The sequence below is a fragment of the Rhinoderma darwinii genome, chromosome 4, assembly GCF_050947455.1.
Source record: "Rhinoderma darwinii isolate aRhiDar2 chromosome 4, aRhiDar2.hap1, whole genome shotgun sequence".
In the NCBI taxonomy this organism is placed as follows: Eukaryota; Metazoa; Chordata; class Amphibia; order Anura; family Rhinodermatidae; genus Rhinoderma; species Rhinoderma darwinii.
In genome coordinates, this window is record NC_134690.1 from 313,688,198 (window position 1) to 313,708,435 (window position 20,238).

The window sequence follows — 20,238 nt, forward strand, 5'->3', positions numbered from 1 at the left end:
GGCCGGCATCGACACCAGTGAGAACGCCGCTGCAAGACTCCTGTCTTCTTCTGACGGTGAGTGATGTGGCTGTTCACACGACCCATCAAAAAATGGGACATGCCCTATTTTCGTCCGTTTACCCGGCCCCCATGGAAGTCTATGGGGCTGGGTAATACACAGCCATCACCGGATGTGTCCTGAGTGACGGCCGTGTCTTCCGTCGCTCGTGCTCTCTCTCCTCCTCCTCACAGTGCATGTGAGGAGGAGGAGGAGGGTCTTTTTTTGCTCCCTTTAGGAGTCGGAATCCCCAATCCCCGGCCGGGGATTGGGGATTCTGCTACAGGAGTAGTGAGTGACTACACTGTCGCTATATGGACACAGCAAGGTCACTCACTTGTGAAGCGGAATCCCCGTCCCTGTGGCTGGGGATTCCTCTCCAGCAGAAGTCAGTGACTACACTGTCCATATATTGACATTGAAGTCAGTGACTTCTCCTGGAAGGGGGTGGATTGGTGCAACCTACAAGGGGCTGGGTGGCATTACCTGCAGGGGGCTGGGTGGCATTACCTACCAGGGGGGCTGTGGCATTACCTACAGAGGGCTGTGTGTGGCAACAAATTTAAATGAAATTCATCCGATTTTAAAACGGACAGGGAAAAAAAACGGATGCAAAACGGGTCAAAATCGGCCGTTAAAAATTGCAACATGGCCCGAAACAGAATCGGAATGGATGCAAAACGGCCAGGAAAACGGCCCAAAATGGGCGTTTTTATCGGCCGACACTTGGACCCTGTCATGTGAATAAAGCCTACCTCTACCGCTCTTTCGGCAATGTGGCACCTACAGGGGGGCCCGTGCGTGGCGCGATCTACAGGGGGAGCCCCGTGCGTGGCGCGATCTACAGGGGGGGCCCCGTGCGTGGCGCGATCTACAGGGGGGGGCCCCGTGCGTGGCGCGATCTACAGGGGGGGCCCCGTGCGTGGCGCGATCTACAGGGGGGGCCCGTGTGTGGCGCAATCTAAAGGGGGGGCCCCGTGTGTGGCGCAATCTACAGGGGGGGCCCTGGTGGATGATTTTTCTATTGAACGGTAGCAGAGTTACACAACTGGAAAAAAATAAATCCCTATCATGTGTGGCGCGATCCGCAGGGGGGCCCGTGTGTGGCGCGATCCGCAGGGGGGCCCGTGTGTGGCGCGATCCGCAGGGGGGCCCGTGTGTGGCGCGATCCGCAGGGGGGCCCGTGTGTGGCGCGATCCGCAGGGGGGCCCGTGTGTGGCGCGATCCGCAGACAACTGGAAAAAAAAAAATCTCCATCATGTAACTCTGCTACCTGTCAATTTAAAAGTCATCCACCAGAGGGTCTCCCTCTTGACTTTCATTGTTCTCAGCCTTTTGGTTTGTCCTGCAGGTGCTGCCGCCGTGATGAGCAAATGTTATACCCAAGATAGGAAAAGTAACATAAAGACGATATAACCGGATCCATAATATCTGTGATATCTAGACAGTCTAGAGATCCGCAGTGACAATGTGCGCGCGTTATTTGCAGAAAGATCTGGCTGTAATTTGACGTGTTTATGCGGAATATTGGGCGTGGTTAGGGGACGTGGCTTAAAAATGTCCCTCTTTTCCGAATTCAAAAGTTGTGAGGTATGCCTCTTGGGGTAGGGCATTCCATAGTTTGACTCTGCTGCGGACCATAGGCTGCGATGCAGAATTTTCAGTCCGCAGCATGCACTGTCGGTTGCTGAGAAGAAGCGGAATTTCACTGCGTATTTCAGCCTTTGCAATGCAAAAACTGAAATCTGTGGCAAGTCCGCTGTGTTTTCTGCAACGTCTGAATTACCTGTCAAATATGCAAATGTTGGTGCAGATTCGTTGCGTAATTGCTCCAAATCTGCACCAACATTTGCAGCGGAAAAACGGCTGAAAATTACGGAGCTGTTTTCAGGCGTTTTTTCATAGTGGAAAATCAGCTCCAAAAAACGCTTCAAGAAGTGACATGCTACTACTTTCTATGGAGCGTCTTTTTACGCTCTGTTTTTTTTTTTTTTAAAACAGCGGCATAAAAAGACGCTTGGTATGCATTAAATACTGTTTTTCTCATTGATTTCAATGGGCAGATGTTTGTAGGCATTCAGCTTCCGTTTTTTCAGGCGTAAACGCCCCGAAATACATCTGAAAACACTGCGTGTGAACATACCCTAAGTGTAAAGAAGCCTTACATATACACTGTGTGCATAATTATTAGGTAAGTTGTATATTCGAAGATTCATTTTATTGTTGAACAACTACAGTGCTGTAGATCAATCCAACATGTTAAACCTCAAACCTGAATATTTAAGAAAGTAATATTGAGGTGGTCTTTCTTAGGGCTTATTCAGACGAACGTATAATACGTCCGTGCAACGTGCGTGATTTTCTGCCAGTCCGAATAACAATTTAAAAGGGCCTCATTTCTGTCTAAGGGTGGATTCACACGAGCGTGTATTGGGTCCGTGCGGGCCGCGTGGTTTTCACGCGCCACGCACAGACCAATACAACTCTATGGGGCAGCACAGACAGTCCGTGCTTTTTGCGCAGCGTTTGTCAGCTGCGCAAAAAGCGCGACATGCTCAATATCTCCACGTATTTCGCGCATCACGCACCCATTGAAGTCAATGGGTGCGTGAAAACCACGCAGGTCGCACGGAAGCACTTCCGTGCGAACCGACTGAGAAAGCGCACCAGCTGTCAAAAGGATGAATGTAAACAGAAAAGCACCACGTGCTTTTCTGTATCCAAACGGAGTGTCTTTGAGATGAGCGAACCCGGACAACCGAACCGAACTTCACCGGGTTCGGCCGAACTCGTTTTGGCCGAACCCGGCAAAAAAAATTCCGGTACGCGACGTCAGGAGATAGTCACTGTCCAGGGTGCTGAAAGAGTTAAACTGTTTCAGCACCATGGACAGTGACTTCCGATCCCAATATACATGAACCTGTAAAAAAAAAAAACGAAGTTCTGACTTACCGATAACGCCTGGCTTCTTCCTCCAGTCTGACCTCCCGGGATGACAATTCAGTCCAAGTGACAGCTCCAGCCAATCACAGGCCAAGCACAGGCTGCAGCGGTCACATGGACTGCCACGTCATCCAGGGAGGTGGGGCCCGATGTCAAGAGATGCGCGTCACCAAGGCAACGGCCGGGAGGGAAGTTCTCTGTAAGTACGAACTTTTTCTTTTTTTTTTTAACAGGTTTCTCGATATTGTGTTCGGCATTCACTGTCGAGGGTGCTGAAAGAGTTACTGCCGATCAGTTAGCTCTTTCAGCACCTTGGACAGTGACGGGCGTCGACTAGCCTCATCTCTATGATGGCGGCTGCGCAAAAATCACGCAGCCGCGCATCATACACGGATGACACACGCAGCTGTCAAGTGGTTTTTGCGCACGCAAAACGCCGCGTTTTTTGCGCGCGCGAAAACGCAACGTTCGTCTGAATCTGCCCTAAGGGTTTAATTCAACGTGCTAATTAAGTACAGCCGGTGCCTTTGGTGCTATTATACAAGTACCTATGGTTTCCGTTTGTTTCAGTTTAGATTCCGTTCATGGGTTATGCTGACGAGAAGCTCAGACGGAACCCATGAACGGAGTCCCGACGCAGATGTGAACGAAGCCTTAGTGTGCAGAATTATTATGTAGCAATGAAAAAGGAAAGATTTCCCATCTCACTTGTTTGTTTTCATCTGTTAACCCCTTAATGACTGCCGTATACTTTTTCCGCATTGGACGGGGTGCTCCTGAAGATCGGGTTGCTGCTAACAGCCTCGGGCTTCAGGGCAATGATCGGAGACCACTAGCAGTGGTCCCTGATCATATTTAACCGCTCAGATGCGGCGCTCAATAGCGAACGCCGAATCTGAGTGGTTTTAGAGGGAGGGGGCATGGTCTAATATGTCTGTCAGTTATATACTCACAGGCAATAATACACTGCAATACAGAAGTATTGCAGTGTATTATAAAAGCGATCAAAATATCGTACAGTGAAGTCCCCTAGTGGGGCTAAAAAAAAAAAAAAAGTTAAATAAAGTTTGAAATAAATAAAAGTCCCAAATAAAAAAAATTAAAACCCCACTTTTTCCCCTTACAAAATCTTTATTATGAAAAAAAGTAAAAATGTACTCATATTTGGTACTGCCGCGTTCGTAACGACCCCAACTATAAATTATATTATTTAACCCGCATGGTGAATGCCGTAAAATAATAAATAAAATAACAATGGCAGAATTGTTCATCCTACCTTCAAGAAAATGTGATAAAAAGTGATCAAAAAGTCGCATGTAAAATGGTACCAATAAAAACTCCAAAAAGTCCACTCGCAAAAAAAAGCCCTCTTAGGCCTCATTCACACGGCAGGGTTTCCCGGCCGGGTGCCGGCCGTTCATAAATCGGCCAGCACCCGGCTGCATTAGGAATAATAGACCCCTAATGGGGCTATTCACACGACCGATTTTTTGACGGCCGGGAAAACCGGCCGTCAAAAAATAGGACATGCTCTTTCTTCGCCCGGGTACCCGGCCGCCCGGCGCCCATAGAAGTCTATGGGGCCGGGTATTACACGGCCATCACCGGGATGTGTCCCGAGTGATGGCCGGGTTTTCCGGAGCTTGCGCTCTATCTCCTCCTCCTCACAGCGCAGAGTGCATGTGAGGAGGAGGAGTTGATGCCATTCGGACAAATGGCATCGCTGTACACTGTGTGGCAGGGCCGGGGTGTACAGCAGGTGGAAGGGAACGCTGCGCTGGCTCCCTTCCCCTGCTTGAAAAGCACCCTGGCCCGGCGACACCTTCGATGGCGCCGCTAGCAGCTGCAGCTGCTGCTGCGGCTGCTACTACTGTAGCGACGCCACTATAGCAGAGCGGGGAGGTATCTCCCCGCTCTGCTATGTGCTAGCCGCACTTTAGCTCCTTGAAGGAGCGGAATCCCCGTGTTTTCGGGGATTCCGCTCCTGGACAGAGTGCTTGATGTCTCTGTCCATATCTGGGCAGTGACATCAGGGGAAACTCCTGAAGCGCAATCCCCGAACACATGGGGATTCCCCTTCAGGAGTTGCCGCTGATGTCACTTTCCGGATCTGCCCGGCCCGGCACGGATGCAAAACTTAATGCAAACCGGCCGGGCAAAATGGCTGATCTTACCGGCCGACTCGGGCTCGGGAACGACCCGGTCGTGTGAATCCCGCCTTACAGCTGCATCGGCGAAACAATAAAAAAATTTATAGCTCTAAAAAGATGCCAAAATTTATTATGTTATTTATACCACATGGTTAACGGTGCAAAATTAAGACGCAAAAAAGTATAGCAGATTTTTTTTTCCATTATCCCACTAAAAAAGTTTATAAAAAGTGAATCAATAAATTAGTACCCCAAAATGGTGCTAATAAAAAATACGATGGTCCTAATAAAAAATACAAGGATGGAAAAACAAAGATTGCTCGGTCATTAACCCCTTCCCGCTTTTGGGCGTGACTGTACGTCCAAATACAAAGTGCGATCCCGCACTCGGGCGTACAGTCACGCCCTGTAGATAAAGCGAGCACAGCTGACATCCCGCTGCGATGGCTATTACTGCCGATCGCAGTCATTTAACCCCTTCAATGTGGCTGTCAATGACGTCCGCCGCATTGAAGTGGTTGACAGAGAGAGGGAGCTCCCTCTGTACCCCCCGGGCCCCCCCGCGATGGATCGCGGGTGGCGATGGTTGCTATGGCAACCAGGAAGCCATTGCTAGGCTTCCTGGTTGCCCAGGTACGGAAGCCTATTAGGTCCTGCCCGAAGCAGGACCTAATAGGCTAAGGCTGGATTTACACGAGGTCATTATGTCCGTAATTGACGGACGTATTTCGGCCGCAAATCCCGGACCAAACACAGTGCAGGGAGCCGGGCTCCTAGCATCATACTTATGTACGATGCTAGGAGTCCCGGCCTCGCTGCTGGACAACTGTCCCGTACTGAAAACATGATTACATAACTATGATGCTAGGATCCCAGATGCCTGCACTGTGTTCGGTCCGGGACTTGCGGCCGAAATACGTCCGTCAATTACGGACATAATGACCTTGAATCCAGCCTCTGTCAGATGATGAATGACAGTTACAATACACTGCACTACATAAGTAGTGCAGTGTATCATACCGGGTATCAGAAGACCAGATCTTCAAGTCCCCAGGTCAGTGTAAAAGAAAAAGGGAAAAAAAAATGTGAAAGAAAAATAAATAAAAGTTTTAACTAATAAAAACAATAATCACCCTGTTTCCCTGATCAACTCCTTTAGAAAAAAAATTAAAACATGAAAAAAAACTAACCATAATAGGTATCGGCGCGTTTGGAACTGCCTGATCTATAAAAATTTCGCATTATTTTTACCGCACGGTGAACATCGTAAAACTTTTTAATAAAAAACAATGACAGCATTTAATTTTTTGGTCATCTTGTCTCAAATTTTATAATTTTTTTATAATTTTTTTTTTATAAAAAGTGATCAAAAAGTTGCAAGTAGCGCAAAATGGTACCAATAGAAAGTACAGTTTGTCACGCATAAAACAAGTTCTCCCGCAGCAATATCAACTAAAAAATAAAAAAGTTATGGCTGTCAGAAAATGGCGACACTAAAACATTATTTTTTTTTTAGAAAATAGTATTTTTATTGTGGGAACGTAGTGAAACGTAAAAAAACGATATAAATTTGGTGTCGCTGTAATCATATTGACCCGCAGAATAAAGTTAACATGTTGTTTATACTGCAAGGTGAACACTGAAAAAAAAACAAAAAAAACATGCTAGATTGGCTGTTTTTTGGTTTCCTCATCTCCCAAAAAATGGAATAAATAGTGAATAAAAAAAATAAATAAATCACATGTACCCCAAAACGGAACCAACAAAAATTATAGCTCGTTCCACAAAAAACGCACCCTCACACAGCTCCATCAACGGAAAAATAACACATTATGACTCTCAAAAAGCAATGATGCAAAATGATGCTAAATGACGGCCCAGACTAATTTTTTAGGTCCAGTAGAATTTCACTAAATACCCCACATCGTCATTTGCTGGACCCCACAGGTGGACCCTGTAGATGCAGCGGAGATGAGGAAATTTTAGGGCCTTGTGCAGCTTATAGGGCTAGTGAAGAAGTCAAATATAAGGCAATACTGGAGCGCAGATATTTTGTGTAATACCCAATAATCCCAGCCTGTGCATAAAGGATTGGTTCAAAGTGTACCACACCAGTCCATGGATTATTCATTCACCCCATTATTACATCATCCTATTATGACCTGTTGCACTCTGCCCAGTTTACATAAACCCTGATGTACTCCGCCCAGCTTACATATACCCTGATGTACTCCGCCCAGCTTACATATACCCCCACATTATAAGATGAAATACCACTAAAACACCAAGCAAAATCTGCGCTTCAAAAGCCAAATGGTGGTCCAACTGAGCCTGGCAGTGTGCCCAAACCGCAATTTGTGACCACATATGGGGTATTACTGTATTCTGGAGAACCCGCTTAACAATTTATGGGATGTGTGTCTACAGTGGTACAAGCTGGGCACAACACATTGGGCACTGAAATGGCATATCTGTGGAAAACTGCAATTTTCAATCTGCAGCATCTATTGTTTACTCATTTTTGCAAAACACTTGTGCAGTCAAAATGCTCACTACACCCCTAGATAAATTCTTTGAGGGATCGAGTTTCCAAAATGGGGTAAATTTTCTGGAGTACCACTGTATTGATACTATAGCTCAATGCAACATGGTGTCAAAAAACAAATCTTGTAAAATCTCCACTCCAAATACTAAATGGCGCTCCTTCCTTTTAGAGCCTTGCTGTGTGTCCAAATAGCAGTTTATGATCACGTATGGGGTATTTCCTTACTCTGGAGAGAATGCTTTACAATTTTACGGTGCTTTTTCTCTTTTATTTGTTGAGAAAATGAAAAATGTTGAACTAATGCTATGTCTTAATGGAAAATAATGTAATTTTTCATTTTCACTGCCCATTTGTAATAAAATCTATGAGACACCTGTGGGGTTAAAATGCTCACTACATCCCTAGATGAATTCCTCAATGGGTGTAGTTTGCCAAATGGAGTCACTTCTGGGGAGTTTCCACTGTACTGGTACCTAAGGGGCTTTGCAAAAGCGACATGGTGCAGAAAAAACAATCCAGCAAAATCTGCTCGCCAAATGGCGCTCCTTCACTTCTGAGCCCTGATGTCTATTCATACAGTGGTTTATTACCACATTTTGGGTATTTCCATACTCTGGAGAAGTTGCTTTACAAATGTTACGGTGCGTTTTCTCCTTTATTTGATGAGAAAATGAAACATTTTTAACTAAAGCTACATCTTAGTGGGAAAAAATGTAATTTTTAATTTTCACTGCCCAATTCTAATGAAATCTATGAAATACCTGTGTGGTCAAAATAATCACTACACCCCTAGATTAATTCCTCTAGGGGTGTAGTTTCCAAAATGGAGTCACTTTTGGGGGGGTTTCCTTTGTTTTTGCACCACAAGAACTCTTCTAACCTGACATGGTGCCTGAAATATAATTTAAGAAAATGAAGGCCGAAAAATCCTCTAGGTATTCCTTTGCTTCTGGGGCTTTTGAGCCACACGTGGGATATTTCTAAAAACTGCAGAATCAGGGCAATAAATATTCAGTGTGAATTTCCCTTCCACTTTGCTTTAATTCCTGTGACACACATAAAGGGTTAAGAAACTTTCTAAATGCTGTTTTGAATACTTTAAGGGGTGCAGTTTTTAAAATGGGGTGATTTGTGGGGGTTCCTAATATATAAGGCCCTCAAAGCCACTTCAGAACTAAACTGGTACCTCTAAAAATAGCCTTTTGAAATTTTCTTGAAAATATGAGAAATTGCTGCTAAACTTATAAGCCTTGTAACGTCCTAGAAAAATAAAAGGATGTTCAAAAAATGATGCAAACATAACGTAGACATATAGGAAATGTTAACTAGTAACTATTTTGTGTGGTATTACTATCTGTCTTACAAGCAGATACATTTGAATTTAGAAATGCAAATTTTTGCACATTTTTGCAAAATTTTGGTGTTTTTCATAAATAAATATTGAATTTATCGACCAAATTGTTTCGCTAACAAAGTACAATATGTCACGAGAAAACCATCTCAGAATCTCTTGGATAGGTAAAAGAATTCTGGAGTTATTACCACAAAGTGACACATGTCAGATTTAAAAAATGAGGCTGTTATATGGTCCAAAAGTGGCTGCGTCCTTAAGGGGTTAAGGTTGAATATACCTTCGGTGAAAATAATAAACAACTCAATTTACAAACAAGCATTTCCCAAAAAAATAAAAAAATCAGTGACCAATATAGTCACCCTTCTTTTCAATAAGGGTATGTCCACACAAAGTGTTTTCAGGCATATTTCGAGGCGTTTACTCCTAGAAAAACGTCTGAAAAAAAACAGAAGCAGGACGCCTACAAACATCTGCGCATTGATTTCAATGGGAAATACGGCGTTCTGTTCCGACGGGGCGTTTTTTTATGCCTCGTTTTCCAAAAAAGGCATATAAAAAGACGCCTGCGAAAAAAGAAGTGCATGTCACTTCTTGGGACATTTTTTGACCTGTTTTTCATGGACTATAGAAAAACAGCTCCAAAAAGGTCCGTAAAAACACTGCGAAAATCGCGAGTGGCTTAAAAAAAACGTACAAAATCAAAAACGTCTGAAAATACAGAGCTGTTTTCTGATTTTCATGTGTGCACATACCCTAACAGAATAAGCCTTCCATTCATGGAGTCTGTTTGTTTCTTAATCTGTTGACGATCAACTTATTGCGCAGCAGCAACCACAGCCTTCTAGACACTGTTCAGAGAGGTGTACGGTTTTCCTTCACCGTAAGGCCGGATTCACACGAGCGTGTGCGTTTGCGCGTGCAAAAACGCAGTGTTTTGCGCGCGCAAAAGGCACTTGACAGCTGCGTGTGTCAGCCCCGTATGATGTGCGGCTGTGTGCTTTTCGCGCAGCCACCATCATTATGACACTCCGTTTGGATGTTTGTAAACAGAAAGGCACGGGGTGCTTTTCTGTTTTCATTCACCCTTTTCACAGATGTTGCGCAAATCACGCAATGTCCCACGGAAGTGCTTCTGTGTGGCATGCGTGATTTTCACACACCCATTGACTTCAATGGGTGCATGATGCGCGATATACGCCCAAAGAACGGACATGTCGTGACTTTTGCGCTGCGGACTCACGCAGCGTTAAAATTCCGCACCTGTCTGCACGGCCCCATAGACTAATATAGGACGTATATCTCATTCGTCTGAATAAGCCCTAAATCTGACGTTTATGAAGGGCCCACATGTTCTCAATAGGCTTTAGTGAGGAAGTGGGCCATGTCATTATTCTTTCATCTTTGAGGCCTTTACTGGCTAGCCATGCAGTGCGTTACTTCAATGCATGCAATGGAGCACTGTCCTGCATAAAAATCATGGTTTTCTTCAAAGATGCAGACTTTCCTGTACCACTGCTTGATGAAAGTGTTTTCTAAAAACTGGCAGTAGGTTTGGGAGTTGATCTTTAGTCCATCTTCAACTGAAAAAAACAAACGTCCCAACCGTCCCGGATCCGGCGGGACAGTCCCGGTTTCTCACCGCTGTCCCGCTGTCCCGGGGCGGTCTGTAAATGTCCCGCTGGGAGCTGCTTCAGAACAGCTGATCGCTGCTGACTGCAGCAGCGATCAGAAGAAGGCAGGAATCTTGCGTCGGTGTTCACTGGGATCGATGACTGCCCGTGAGTGGAGCAGTCCAGTCACCTGACCTGTCACCTGACCTCACCGGTCAGGTGACTGGACTGGTTCACTCCCGGGCCGGCATAGACACCAGTGAGAACTCCGCTGTCACGCTCTGACGGTGAGTGACGTGTCCGGAGTGACGGCCGTGTCTTCCATCGCTCGCGCTCTCCCTCCTCCTCACAGTGCATGTGAGGAGGAGGAGGAGGGTCTTTTTTTGCTCCCTGTAGGAGTCTGAATCCCACTACAGGAGAAGTGAGTGACTACACGCTCCATATATGGACACAGTGACGTCACTCACCCTGTGGCCGGGGATTCCGTTACAGGAGAAGTGAGTGACTACACTGTCCATATATGGACATAGTGACGTCACTCACTTGTGAAGCGGAATCCCCGACCCTGTGGCCGGGGATTCGCTACAGAAGAAGTGAGTGACCACACTGTCCATATATGGACACAGCGACATCACTCACTTCTGAAGCGGAATGGATTCCTCTCCAGGGGAAGTCAGTGACTACACTGTCCATATATGGACATTAAAGTCAGTGACTTCTCCTGGAAGGGGTGGATGGGTGAAACCTGCAGGGGGCTGGGCGGCATTACCTGCAGGGGGCTGGGCGGCATTACCTGCAGGGTGCTGGGTGTGGTAACAAATTTAAATGAAATTCATCTGATTTTAAAACGGACAGGGAAAAAAACGGATTCAAAACGGGTCAAAATCGGCCGTTAAAAACTGCAACACGGCCCGGAACAAAATCGTAACGGATGCAAACCGGCCGTTTTTATCGGCCGACACTCGGACCCTATCGTGTGAATAAAGCCTACCTCTACCACTCTGGTGGCAATGTGGCACCTACAGGGGGACTGTGTGTAGAGCTGTCTACAGGGGGCTGTGTGTGGCGCTGTCTACAGGGGGGCTGTGTGTGGCGCTGTCTACAGGGGGGCCGTGTGTGGCGCTGTCTACAGGAGGGCTGTGTGCGGCGCTGTCTACAGGGGGGCCGTGTGTGGCGCTGTCTACAGGGGGGCCGTGTGTGGCGCTGTCTACAGGGGGGCCGTGTGTGGCGCTGTCTACAGGGGGGCCGTGTGTGGCGCTGTCTACAGGGGGGCCGTGTGTGGCGCTGTCTACAGGGGGGCTGTATCTGACGTCACTCACCCTGTGGCCGGGGATTCCGTTACAAGAGAAGTGAGTGACTACACTGTCCATATATGGACATAGTGACGTCACTCACTTGTGAAGCGGAATCCCCGACCCTATGGCCGGGGATTCGCTACAGAAGAAGTGAGTGACCACACTGTCCATATATGGACACAGTGACATCACTCACTTCTGAAGCGGAATGGATTCCTCTCCAGGGGAAGTCAGTGACTACACTGTCCATATATGGACATTAAAGTCAGTGACTTCTCCTGGAAGGGGGGGATGGGTGAAACCTGCAGGGGGCTGGGCGGCATTACCTGCAGGGGCTGGGCGGCATTACCTGCAGGGGGCTAGTTGTGGCAACAAATTTAAATGAAATTCATCCGATTTTAAAATGGACAGGGAAAAAAAACGGATTCAAAACGGGTCAAAATCGGCCGTTAAAAACGGCAACACGGCCCGGAACAGAATCGGAACGGATGCAAACCGGCCATTTTTATCGGCCGACACTCGGACCCTGTTGTGTGAATAAAGCCTACCTCTACCACTCTGGTGGCAATGTGGCACCTACAGGGGGACTGTGTGTGGAGCTGTCTACAGGGGGTGGTGTGTGGCACTGTCTACAGGGGGGCCGTGTGTGGCGCTGTCTACAGGGGGGCCGTGTGTGGCGCTGTCTACAGGGGGGCCGTGTGTGGCGCTGTCTACAGGGGGGCCGTGTGTGGCGCTGTCTACAGGGGGGCCGTGTGTGGCGCTGTCTACAGGGGGGCCGTGTGTGGCGCTGTCTACAGGGGGGCCGTGTGTGGCGCTGTCTACAGGGGGGCCGTGTGTGGCGCTGTCTACAGGGGGGCCGTGTGTGGCGCTGCCTACAGGGGGGCCGTATCTGACGCCATCTACAGGGGGGCTGTGTGTCGAGCAGTCTACAGGGGGGCCATGGTGGATGATTTTTCCATTGACCGGTAGCAGAGTAACACAACTGGAAAAAAAAAATCCCCATCATGTAACTCTGCTACCTGTCAATTGAAAAGTCATCCACCAGTGTCTCCCTTTTGACTTTCATTGTTCTCAGCCTTTTGGTTTGTCCTGCAGCGGCTGCCGTGATGAGCAAATGTTATACCCAAGATAGGAAAAGTAACATAAAGACAATATAACCTGATCCATAATATCTGTGATATCCAGACAGTCTAGAGAGCCGCATTGTGAATGTGCGCTTTTTATTTTCAGAAGGATCTGGCCGTGATTTGATGTGTTTATGTGGGATATTGAGCATGGTTAGGGGCGTAGCTAAAATGTCCCTCTTTTCCGAATTCAAAAGTTGGGAGGTATGCAAAAAAGTCCAACTAGCTCATCTTTAATAATACCAGCCTTTAGCAGTACCCCACCTCTATCTTGCTGCCATCTGAGTCGAAGTGGAGCTCTGTGCTTGTTACTGATCCAGCCACGGAAGAAAAGAAAAAAGTTCTAGCTCTTTGCATGCAGTGATGGAAAAACGTAAAAAATTGCTCGGTGATTACGTTTTATCCCCTTACCGCACCAGGACGCAAAGGTACATTCTGGTGCAGGGGGAAAAGTATGGAGTGACCTCAGTATCTGAGGCGTTGAATAGAGGGGGACGGCCCCCTCAGGCAACTCATCGCCCCCCGCAACGAGATCAGGGGGGGGGGGGGTGATGATGGTTGTTATGGCAACTCCAGGGCTGCCTTCACTCTGCCTCTGTTAAGCCCTGCTGGTTCAAGTCCCCTAGGGGGACTAATAAAGTGAGTACAAAAAAAATAAACCTTTTCCCATTTTTCCTCTAAAGTAATGTAAAAAATAAAAAAAGTAATCAAAATTAGTATTGCTGCATCCGTAAAAGTCTGAACTATTACAATATAGTGTTATTTAATGCGCACGGTGTACACCGTAAAAAAATGTAAATCGTCAAACTTGTTGTTTTTTGGTCACCTTAGCTCCCAAAAAATATGTAATAAAAAGTGATAAAAAAGTCATATGTACCAACAAATGGTACCAATAAACTCTACAGCTCGTCCCGCAAAAAATGCAGCGAAAAATAAAGAAGTTCTGGCTCTCAGAATGTGGTGAAGTTTTCTTTAAAGTAGTAAAAAATAATGGAGGAATCGCAGTTTTTTCCAATTTTAGCCCGCATGTAATTTTTTTTCAGCTTCCCAGTACATTATATGGTACTTTAAATGCTACCAATAGAAACTACAATTCCTCCCGCAAAATATATGCTCTCACAACACTATTGACGGAAAAATAAAAACGTTATGGCTCTTGGAAGGCGGGTAGTGAAAAAAGAAAATCAAAAATCAAAAAATGTCCTTAAGGGGTTAAAATACCTTCGGTATTAAGGGGTTCAAGTGAAAATAACAAACAAACTCAAATCCATCTGGTCTGTCAAGAGTCACCCTCATCTCATCAGTCCATAAAACCTATAAAAAATCTTGACGTTTCAACTTACCGTATTTTTCAAACTATAAGACGCAGTTTTTAGCAAGAATAAATCTTGCTAAAAAGTCCCTGTGTCTTATAGTCGGCAGTCAGGGGACCCGGTAGTACTGGGCCCCCTGACCGCTCCTTACTTAGCACATAGAGCGAGGAGGGGATGATGTATGGAGCGGGTTCACGTGCTGAGCCCGCTGTATACACTGCAGGTGTCAGCTTCTGTGATGGCGCTGTTCCTGGCCATTTAACTAGTTAAATGCCGCGGTCAATAGCGACCGCGGCATTTGTATTGGTTTTCCTATGAAGGACATTTATGACATATCCATAGGTGATTTTAATTAGTTTAAATACTGGTTCCTACCATCCCCAGATATATATGTATGCTTAGTCCCAGTTCTGGGTATATCTGCAGAGTAGGTCCCCACCTTACAGAGGTCGCCTTGTTGTGGCAGGTGGGCAAACACTTTTTGATCATAATGTGCACTAAGAACCTCCCTATTTGTAAGTAGATTTAGCAGTAATGCATATTTATTTCTATTTAGTGGCTTAGGTGGCAGTGTTCGCAGCATGCTGTATAACCACAGGATATGTCATAAATGCCAGATAGATGCGAGTCCCAACTCTGGGACCCGCATCTATCTCTAGAACGGGGCCCCCTAAGTCCTGTTCTATCTTACCCGGCTCCGCTGTCTTCCGGCCACTTCACTTCCAGGTTACATGCTCGAGTTACGCAGTTTCCATAACTCCCATAGAACTGAATAGTAGTTACGGAAACAGCATAGCACGCTCCACTGCTTCTGTAACTGCCATTCACTACTATGGGAGTTACGGAAATAGCGTAGCTCAGCGAGTTAAGCTGTTTCCGTAACTCATCCATGCATTGCAGTGTATTGTACCAGTGATCTAATGATCACTGGTTCAAGTCCCCTAGGAGAACTAATAAAATGTGAGAAAAAAAAAAAAGTTTAATAAATTTTCAGGTGTGTAAAAAAAAAAAAAAAAATTAAAACAAAAACATTTCCCATTTTTCCCCAAGCACAATGTAAAAATAAAAAAATAACAAAAATATTGGTATCGCTGCATCCGTAAAAGCCCAAAACTATTACAATATGGCATTATTTGACTCACACAGTGAACAGTGTAAAAATAAAAAAAAATTAAAACCCCAGAATCGTTGTATTTTGGTCACCATAGTGCTAAAAAGAATGAAATAAAAAGTGCTAAAAAAAAAAAATCGTATGTACCAAAAAATGGTGCTAATAAAAACTACAGTTCGTCCCGCAAAAAAATAAGCCCTCACACCGCTCAAATGATGGAAAAATATAATTTATGGCTTTCAGAATGTGGTGAAACTGAACAAATTTTTTTTTTTAACCAATAGTTTTTTCTGTTGTCTAAAACCTGGGTGCGTCTTAGGCCTTATTCGCACAAACGTGTCCATTTTGCACGCACAAAAACCGCTGCGTTTTGTGCGCGCAAAAGTTCGGTGTTACAGGTGTATATGGTGCGTGGCTGCGTGATTTTCGAGCAGCCAGCATCATTATGACACTCCCTTTTTATGTGACGACACAGTAAAGGGGGGGATTTTATGTTTCCCCTTTAGTTTACCAGCTGTAGTACGAATCACGCGCGTCACCCGGAAGTGCTTCCGTATGCCGTGCGCGATTTGCACGCACTCATTGACTTCAATGGGTGCGTGCTGCACGAAACACGGGCAAGTATAGGACATGTCGTGAGTTTTACGCAGCGCACATACGCTGCATGAAAATCACTGACAGTCTGAACGGCCCCATTCACTAACATAGGTCCGTGCGCAACGCGTGAAAATCACGCACCTATCACACGTTCGTGTGAATAAGGCCTTATAGCCAGGGGCGTCTTATAGTCTGAAAAATATGGTATGTGTCTTGTTCAGTGGTGGTCGGGTTCCACGCTTCCTTACCGTGGCCATGTCTCTGAGCACTGAACACCTTGTACTTCTAGGCCCTCCAGGGAGGTGGCAGTTCTGGAATCTGACAACACTACCGGATAATTGGTTCTCGGTCGCTTCACGTTTGATTCTTCTCCATTCTTTGGCAGTTAATTTGCTTTTTTTTTTCCAACATGTTTCTTGCGACCCTGTTGACTATTTGCAGCAAAACATTTTATGGTTCTGTGATCACGCCCCAATATCTTAGCAATTTCAAGAGTGCTGCATCCCTCTGAAAGATTTTTTTCAGTTAAATCTCTTTTTTGGCCCATTTTGCCAGAGGAAAACAAGCTGCCTAATAATTCTGCACACCTTGATATAGGGTCTTGATCTCCTTAGGCCACACCCTCCCTCATTACACAAATACACATCACCTGATATGCTTTAATTCAATAAACAGTCAAGTTTATACAGCTTGGAGTTGGAAAATATGCATAAAAATGATGATATGGTCAAAATACTCACTTGCCTAATAATTGTGCACACAGTGTATTGATATCTCAAACGTCTTTCTTCCTCACGCAATGAATGTCCCCTTCTCAACATTATACATGTTGAGAAGATCAGCTCTAAGACGTCTTTTTTCCAAGCTGAACAAGCCCAATTTTTGTAGCCTTTCATTATAAGCGACACCTCCCATCCCATTTAATAATCTAGTTGCCTGCCTTTCAACCCTCTCCTGTTCTCCTAGATCCTTTTTACAATCTGGAGCCCAAAACTGAATTCCATATTCAAGATGTGGCCTTACAAGGGATTTATAGAGGGGTAATATTACATTTGAATTACAGGTTTTTATCTCTCTTTCTGCTACATATGCAGTACCTTTAGCAATTGTATTGTTTTATGTCAAAAGATTTCCGTATAAGATAGATAATAGAATAAAGTTATACACTGTGGGTTCTTACTGCTAACAACTTTCCAATTGTATTTGCAGGGACTGCTTCAAAACGTTCGACTAATATTTGACTCCACAGTTAAAGATGTTTTAAGAAATAAAGGCTGTCAGCTGAGCCACACAGGTACTGGTATTTACATAAATACCCAATTTTATTATCAATAAGTATCAATATTCATCTTAATATCAACATATTATTATTATTATTATTATTATTACTAAGATTCTGATAAATCAGTGGCTTGATGTCACCATATACCTCAACTATATAGGACCTTGTGTGTAGGTCAGGCCGGATTTACACGAGCGTGTGCGTTTTGCGCACGCAAAAAAAACGGCGTTTTGCGTGCGCAAAAGGCACTTAACAGCTCCGTGTAAATGTTCATATGGTGCGTGCTTTTCACGCAGCCACCATCATTAACCCCTTACCGCACCAGGAGGCACCGGTGCGTTCTGCATTGAAGTGCTTTAAGGCACCAGGGCGTACCGGTGCGTCCTGGCTAAAAACTGTCACCCTGTCAAAGGACAAGGTGACAGAACTGTGCCGTCAACTGTTTATGACAGTTGATCGGCACAGTAAGATGACAGGGGACCATTCACAGCGGTCTCCTGCCGGCGATCGCTGTGATTGGTCAGTCAAAGCAGACTGACCAATCACAGCTCCATGACGTGTGTATGTGATGGCGCTGGCTGAGAAGCTGAGCCAGCGCTATCACTGCTGGTAACTCCGGCCGATTAACTCCTTCGATGTATCGATCAACGTGATCGATGCATCGAAGTGTCTTGTAGCCTGTCGGCAACCACGATGGTTGCCACGGGCGTGGGTGTCAGCTGTTTGTCACAGCTGACATCATGCTCTAACGGCCAGCTATCGCTGCATCTAAGGGTATGTGCACACGATAAGTGTCTTTTACGTCTGAAAAGAGAGACTGTTTTCAGGAGAAAACAGCTGCGTCCTTTCAGACGTAAAAGCTCCTCCTCGCATTATGCGAGGCATCTTTGACGCTCGTAAATCTTGAGCTGCTCTTCATTGACTTCAATGAAGAATGGCTCAAATTACGTTGCAAAGAAGTGTCCTGCACTTCTTTGCCGAGGCAGTCATTTTACGCGTCGTCGTTTGACAGCTGTCAAACGACAACGCGTAAATGACAGGTCGTCTGCACAGTACGTCGGCAAACCCATTCAAATGAATGGGCAGATGTTTGCCGACGTATTGTAGCCCTATTTTCAGACATAAAACGTGAAAATAGGTCATGTGAACCCAGCCTTAGTGATTCGATCGCACCCTATGGTTGCTAATGACAACCATCGGCACCCGCGGGTGTTCCGATGGTTGCTATGGCAACCGTAGCCTAACAATCGCTTCCTAGTACGGAAGCCTATTAGGCCCCGCCGGGAGGCGAAGCTTAATAGGCTTGCTGTCAGTGAATAGCTGACAGCTCTAATACACTGCACTATGTAGGTAGTGCAGTGTATTAGAATAGCGATCAGGGCTCCATGTCTTCAAGTTCCCTAGTGGGACACAAAAAAAGTTAAAACAAGTTAATAAAAATGTTGTAAAAAAGTAAAAAAAAATAAGTTTCAAGTTAAAAGACACTATAACAGCCTTTTTTCCTATAATAAGTCTTTTATTATAGGAAAAAATAAAAAAAAAGTACACATATGTGGTATCCCCATGTCCGTAACGACCCAAACTATAAAAATATCATGCTATTTTACCCGTATGGTGAACACCGTAAAAAAATTAAATAAACTATTCCAGAATCGCTGTTTGTTAGTCACAACCCCTCACAAAACAGAATAAAAAAAGGGATCTAAAAGTTGCATGTACCCCAAAATTATGCCATTAAAAACTGCAGCCCGTCCCGGAAAAAACAAGCCCTCCCGCAGCTTTTTTGACGGAAAAATAAAAAAGTTATGGCTCTCAGAATATGGTGACACAAAAAATTGACTATTTGAAACAAAAGGGATTTTATCGTGTAGACGCTGAAAAGCGTAAGATAAACTATATACATATGGTATCGCCGTAATCGTACCGACCCGCAAAATTGTCATTCAAAGCACATGGCGAATGTCATAAAAAAATAAAATAATAAAACACATCAGAATTGCAGGTTTTTGGTCACCTTGCTTGCCAAAAAAATGATATACAAAGTGATCAAAAAATCGCATGTACCCCAAAATGGTGCTAATGAAATCTACAGATTGTCCCGCAACATATAAGCCCTCACCCAGCTCCGGTGGAGAAAAAAATAAAGAAGTTTTGACTGTCAGAATATGGCGATGCAAAATGTGCAGAGTGTCCAAAAGCGGATAAGATCTGGCACCATTTATCAGTGTGACACCGGCCACACATCTGTGGATAATTATTTATTTACCCAATTATTATACCCTCTTATTATGCCCTGATGTACTCCGCACAGCTTACATATACCACCACATAATAAACTGAAATACCAGCAAAACTCCCAAAAAAACTACCACTAACAAATCTGCGCTCCAAAAGCCAAATGGCGCTACCTCCCTTCTGAGCCCTGCAGCGTGCCCAAGCAGCAGTTTACGTCCACATATATGGCATCGCCATACCCGGGAGAACCCGCTTAACAGTTTGAGGTATTTGTCTTCAGTGGCACAAACTGGGCACAAAATGGCACATACCTGTGGAAATGTACAATTTTCACTTTGCACCATACACTGAGCGTTCATTTCTAATGGAAAAAAAAACCCTCTGTGGTCAAAATTCTCACTACACCCCTTAATAAAATGCCTTCAGGGGTGCAGTTTCCAAAATGGGGGTCACTACTTGGGGGTTTGTTTTACTATTTGACCCCAGAGCCCTGCCATTGTGGGCTAATGCTGCGAAAATCACCAAAATAGGTCTCACATGCGCCTTTCACTCCTAAGCCCTGTCATATGTCCAGGCAAATGATAAATGCCTTGAGGGGTGTAGTTTACAAAATGGTGTCACTTCTCATGGCTTTACACTT

At 45.2% G+C, this 20,238-nt stretch overlaps 1 protein-coding gene across 1 annotated transcript in view; it reads left to right on the forward strand.

The window, feature by feature from the left end:
• Positions 1 to 20,238, forward strand: part of THBS2 (thrombospondin 2) — a 223,322-nt gene that overhangs the window by 35,795 nt on the left and 167,289 nt on the right. Inside the window, exon 4 of the mRNA XM_075862740.1 lies at positions 17,291 to 17,375. Coding sequence (XP_075718855.1) covers positions 17,291 to 17,375 — 85 coding nt within the window. The remainder of the gene's footprint in view (positions 1 to 17,290; positions 17,376 to 20,238) is intronic.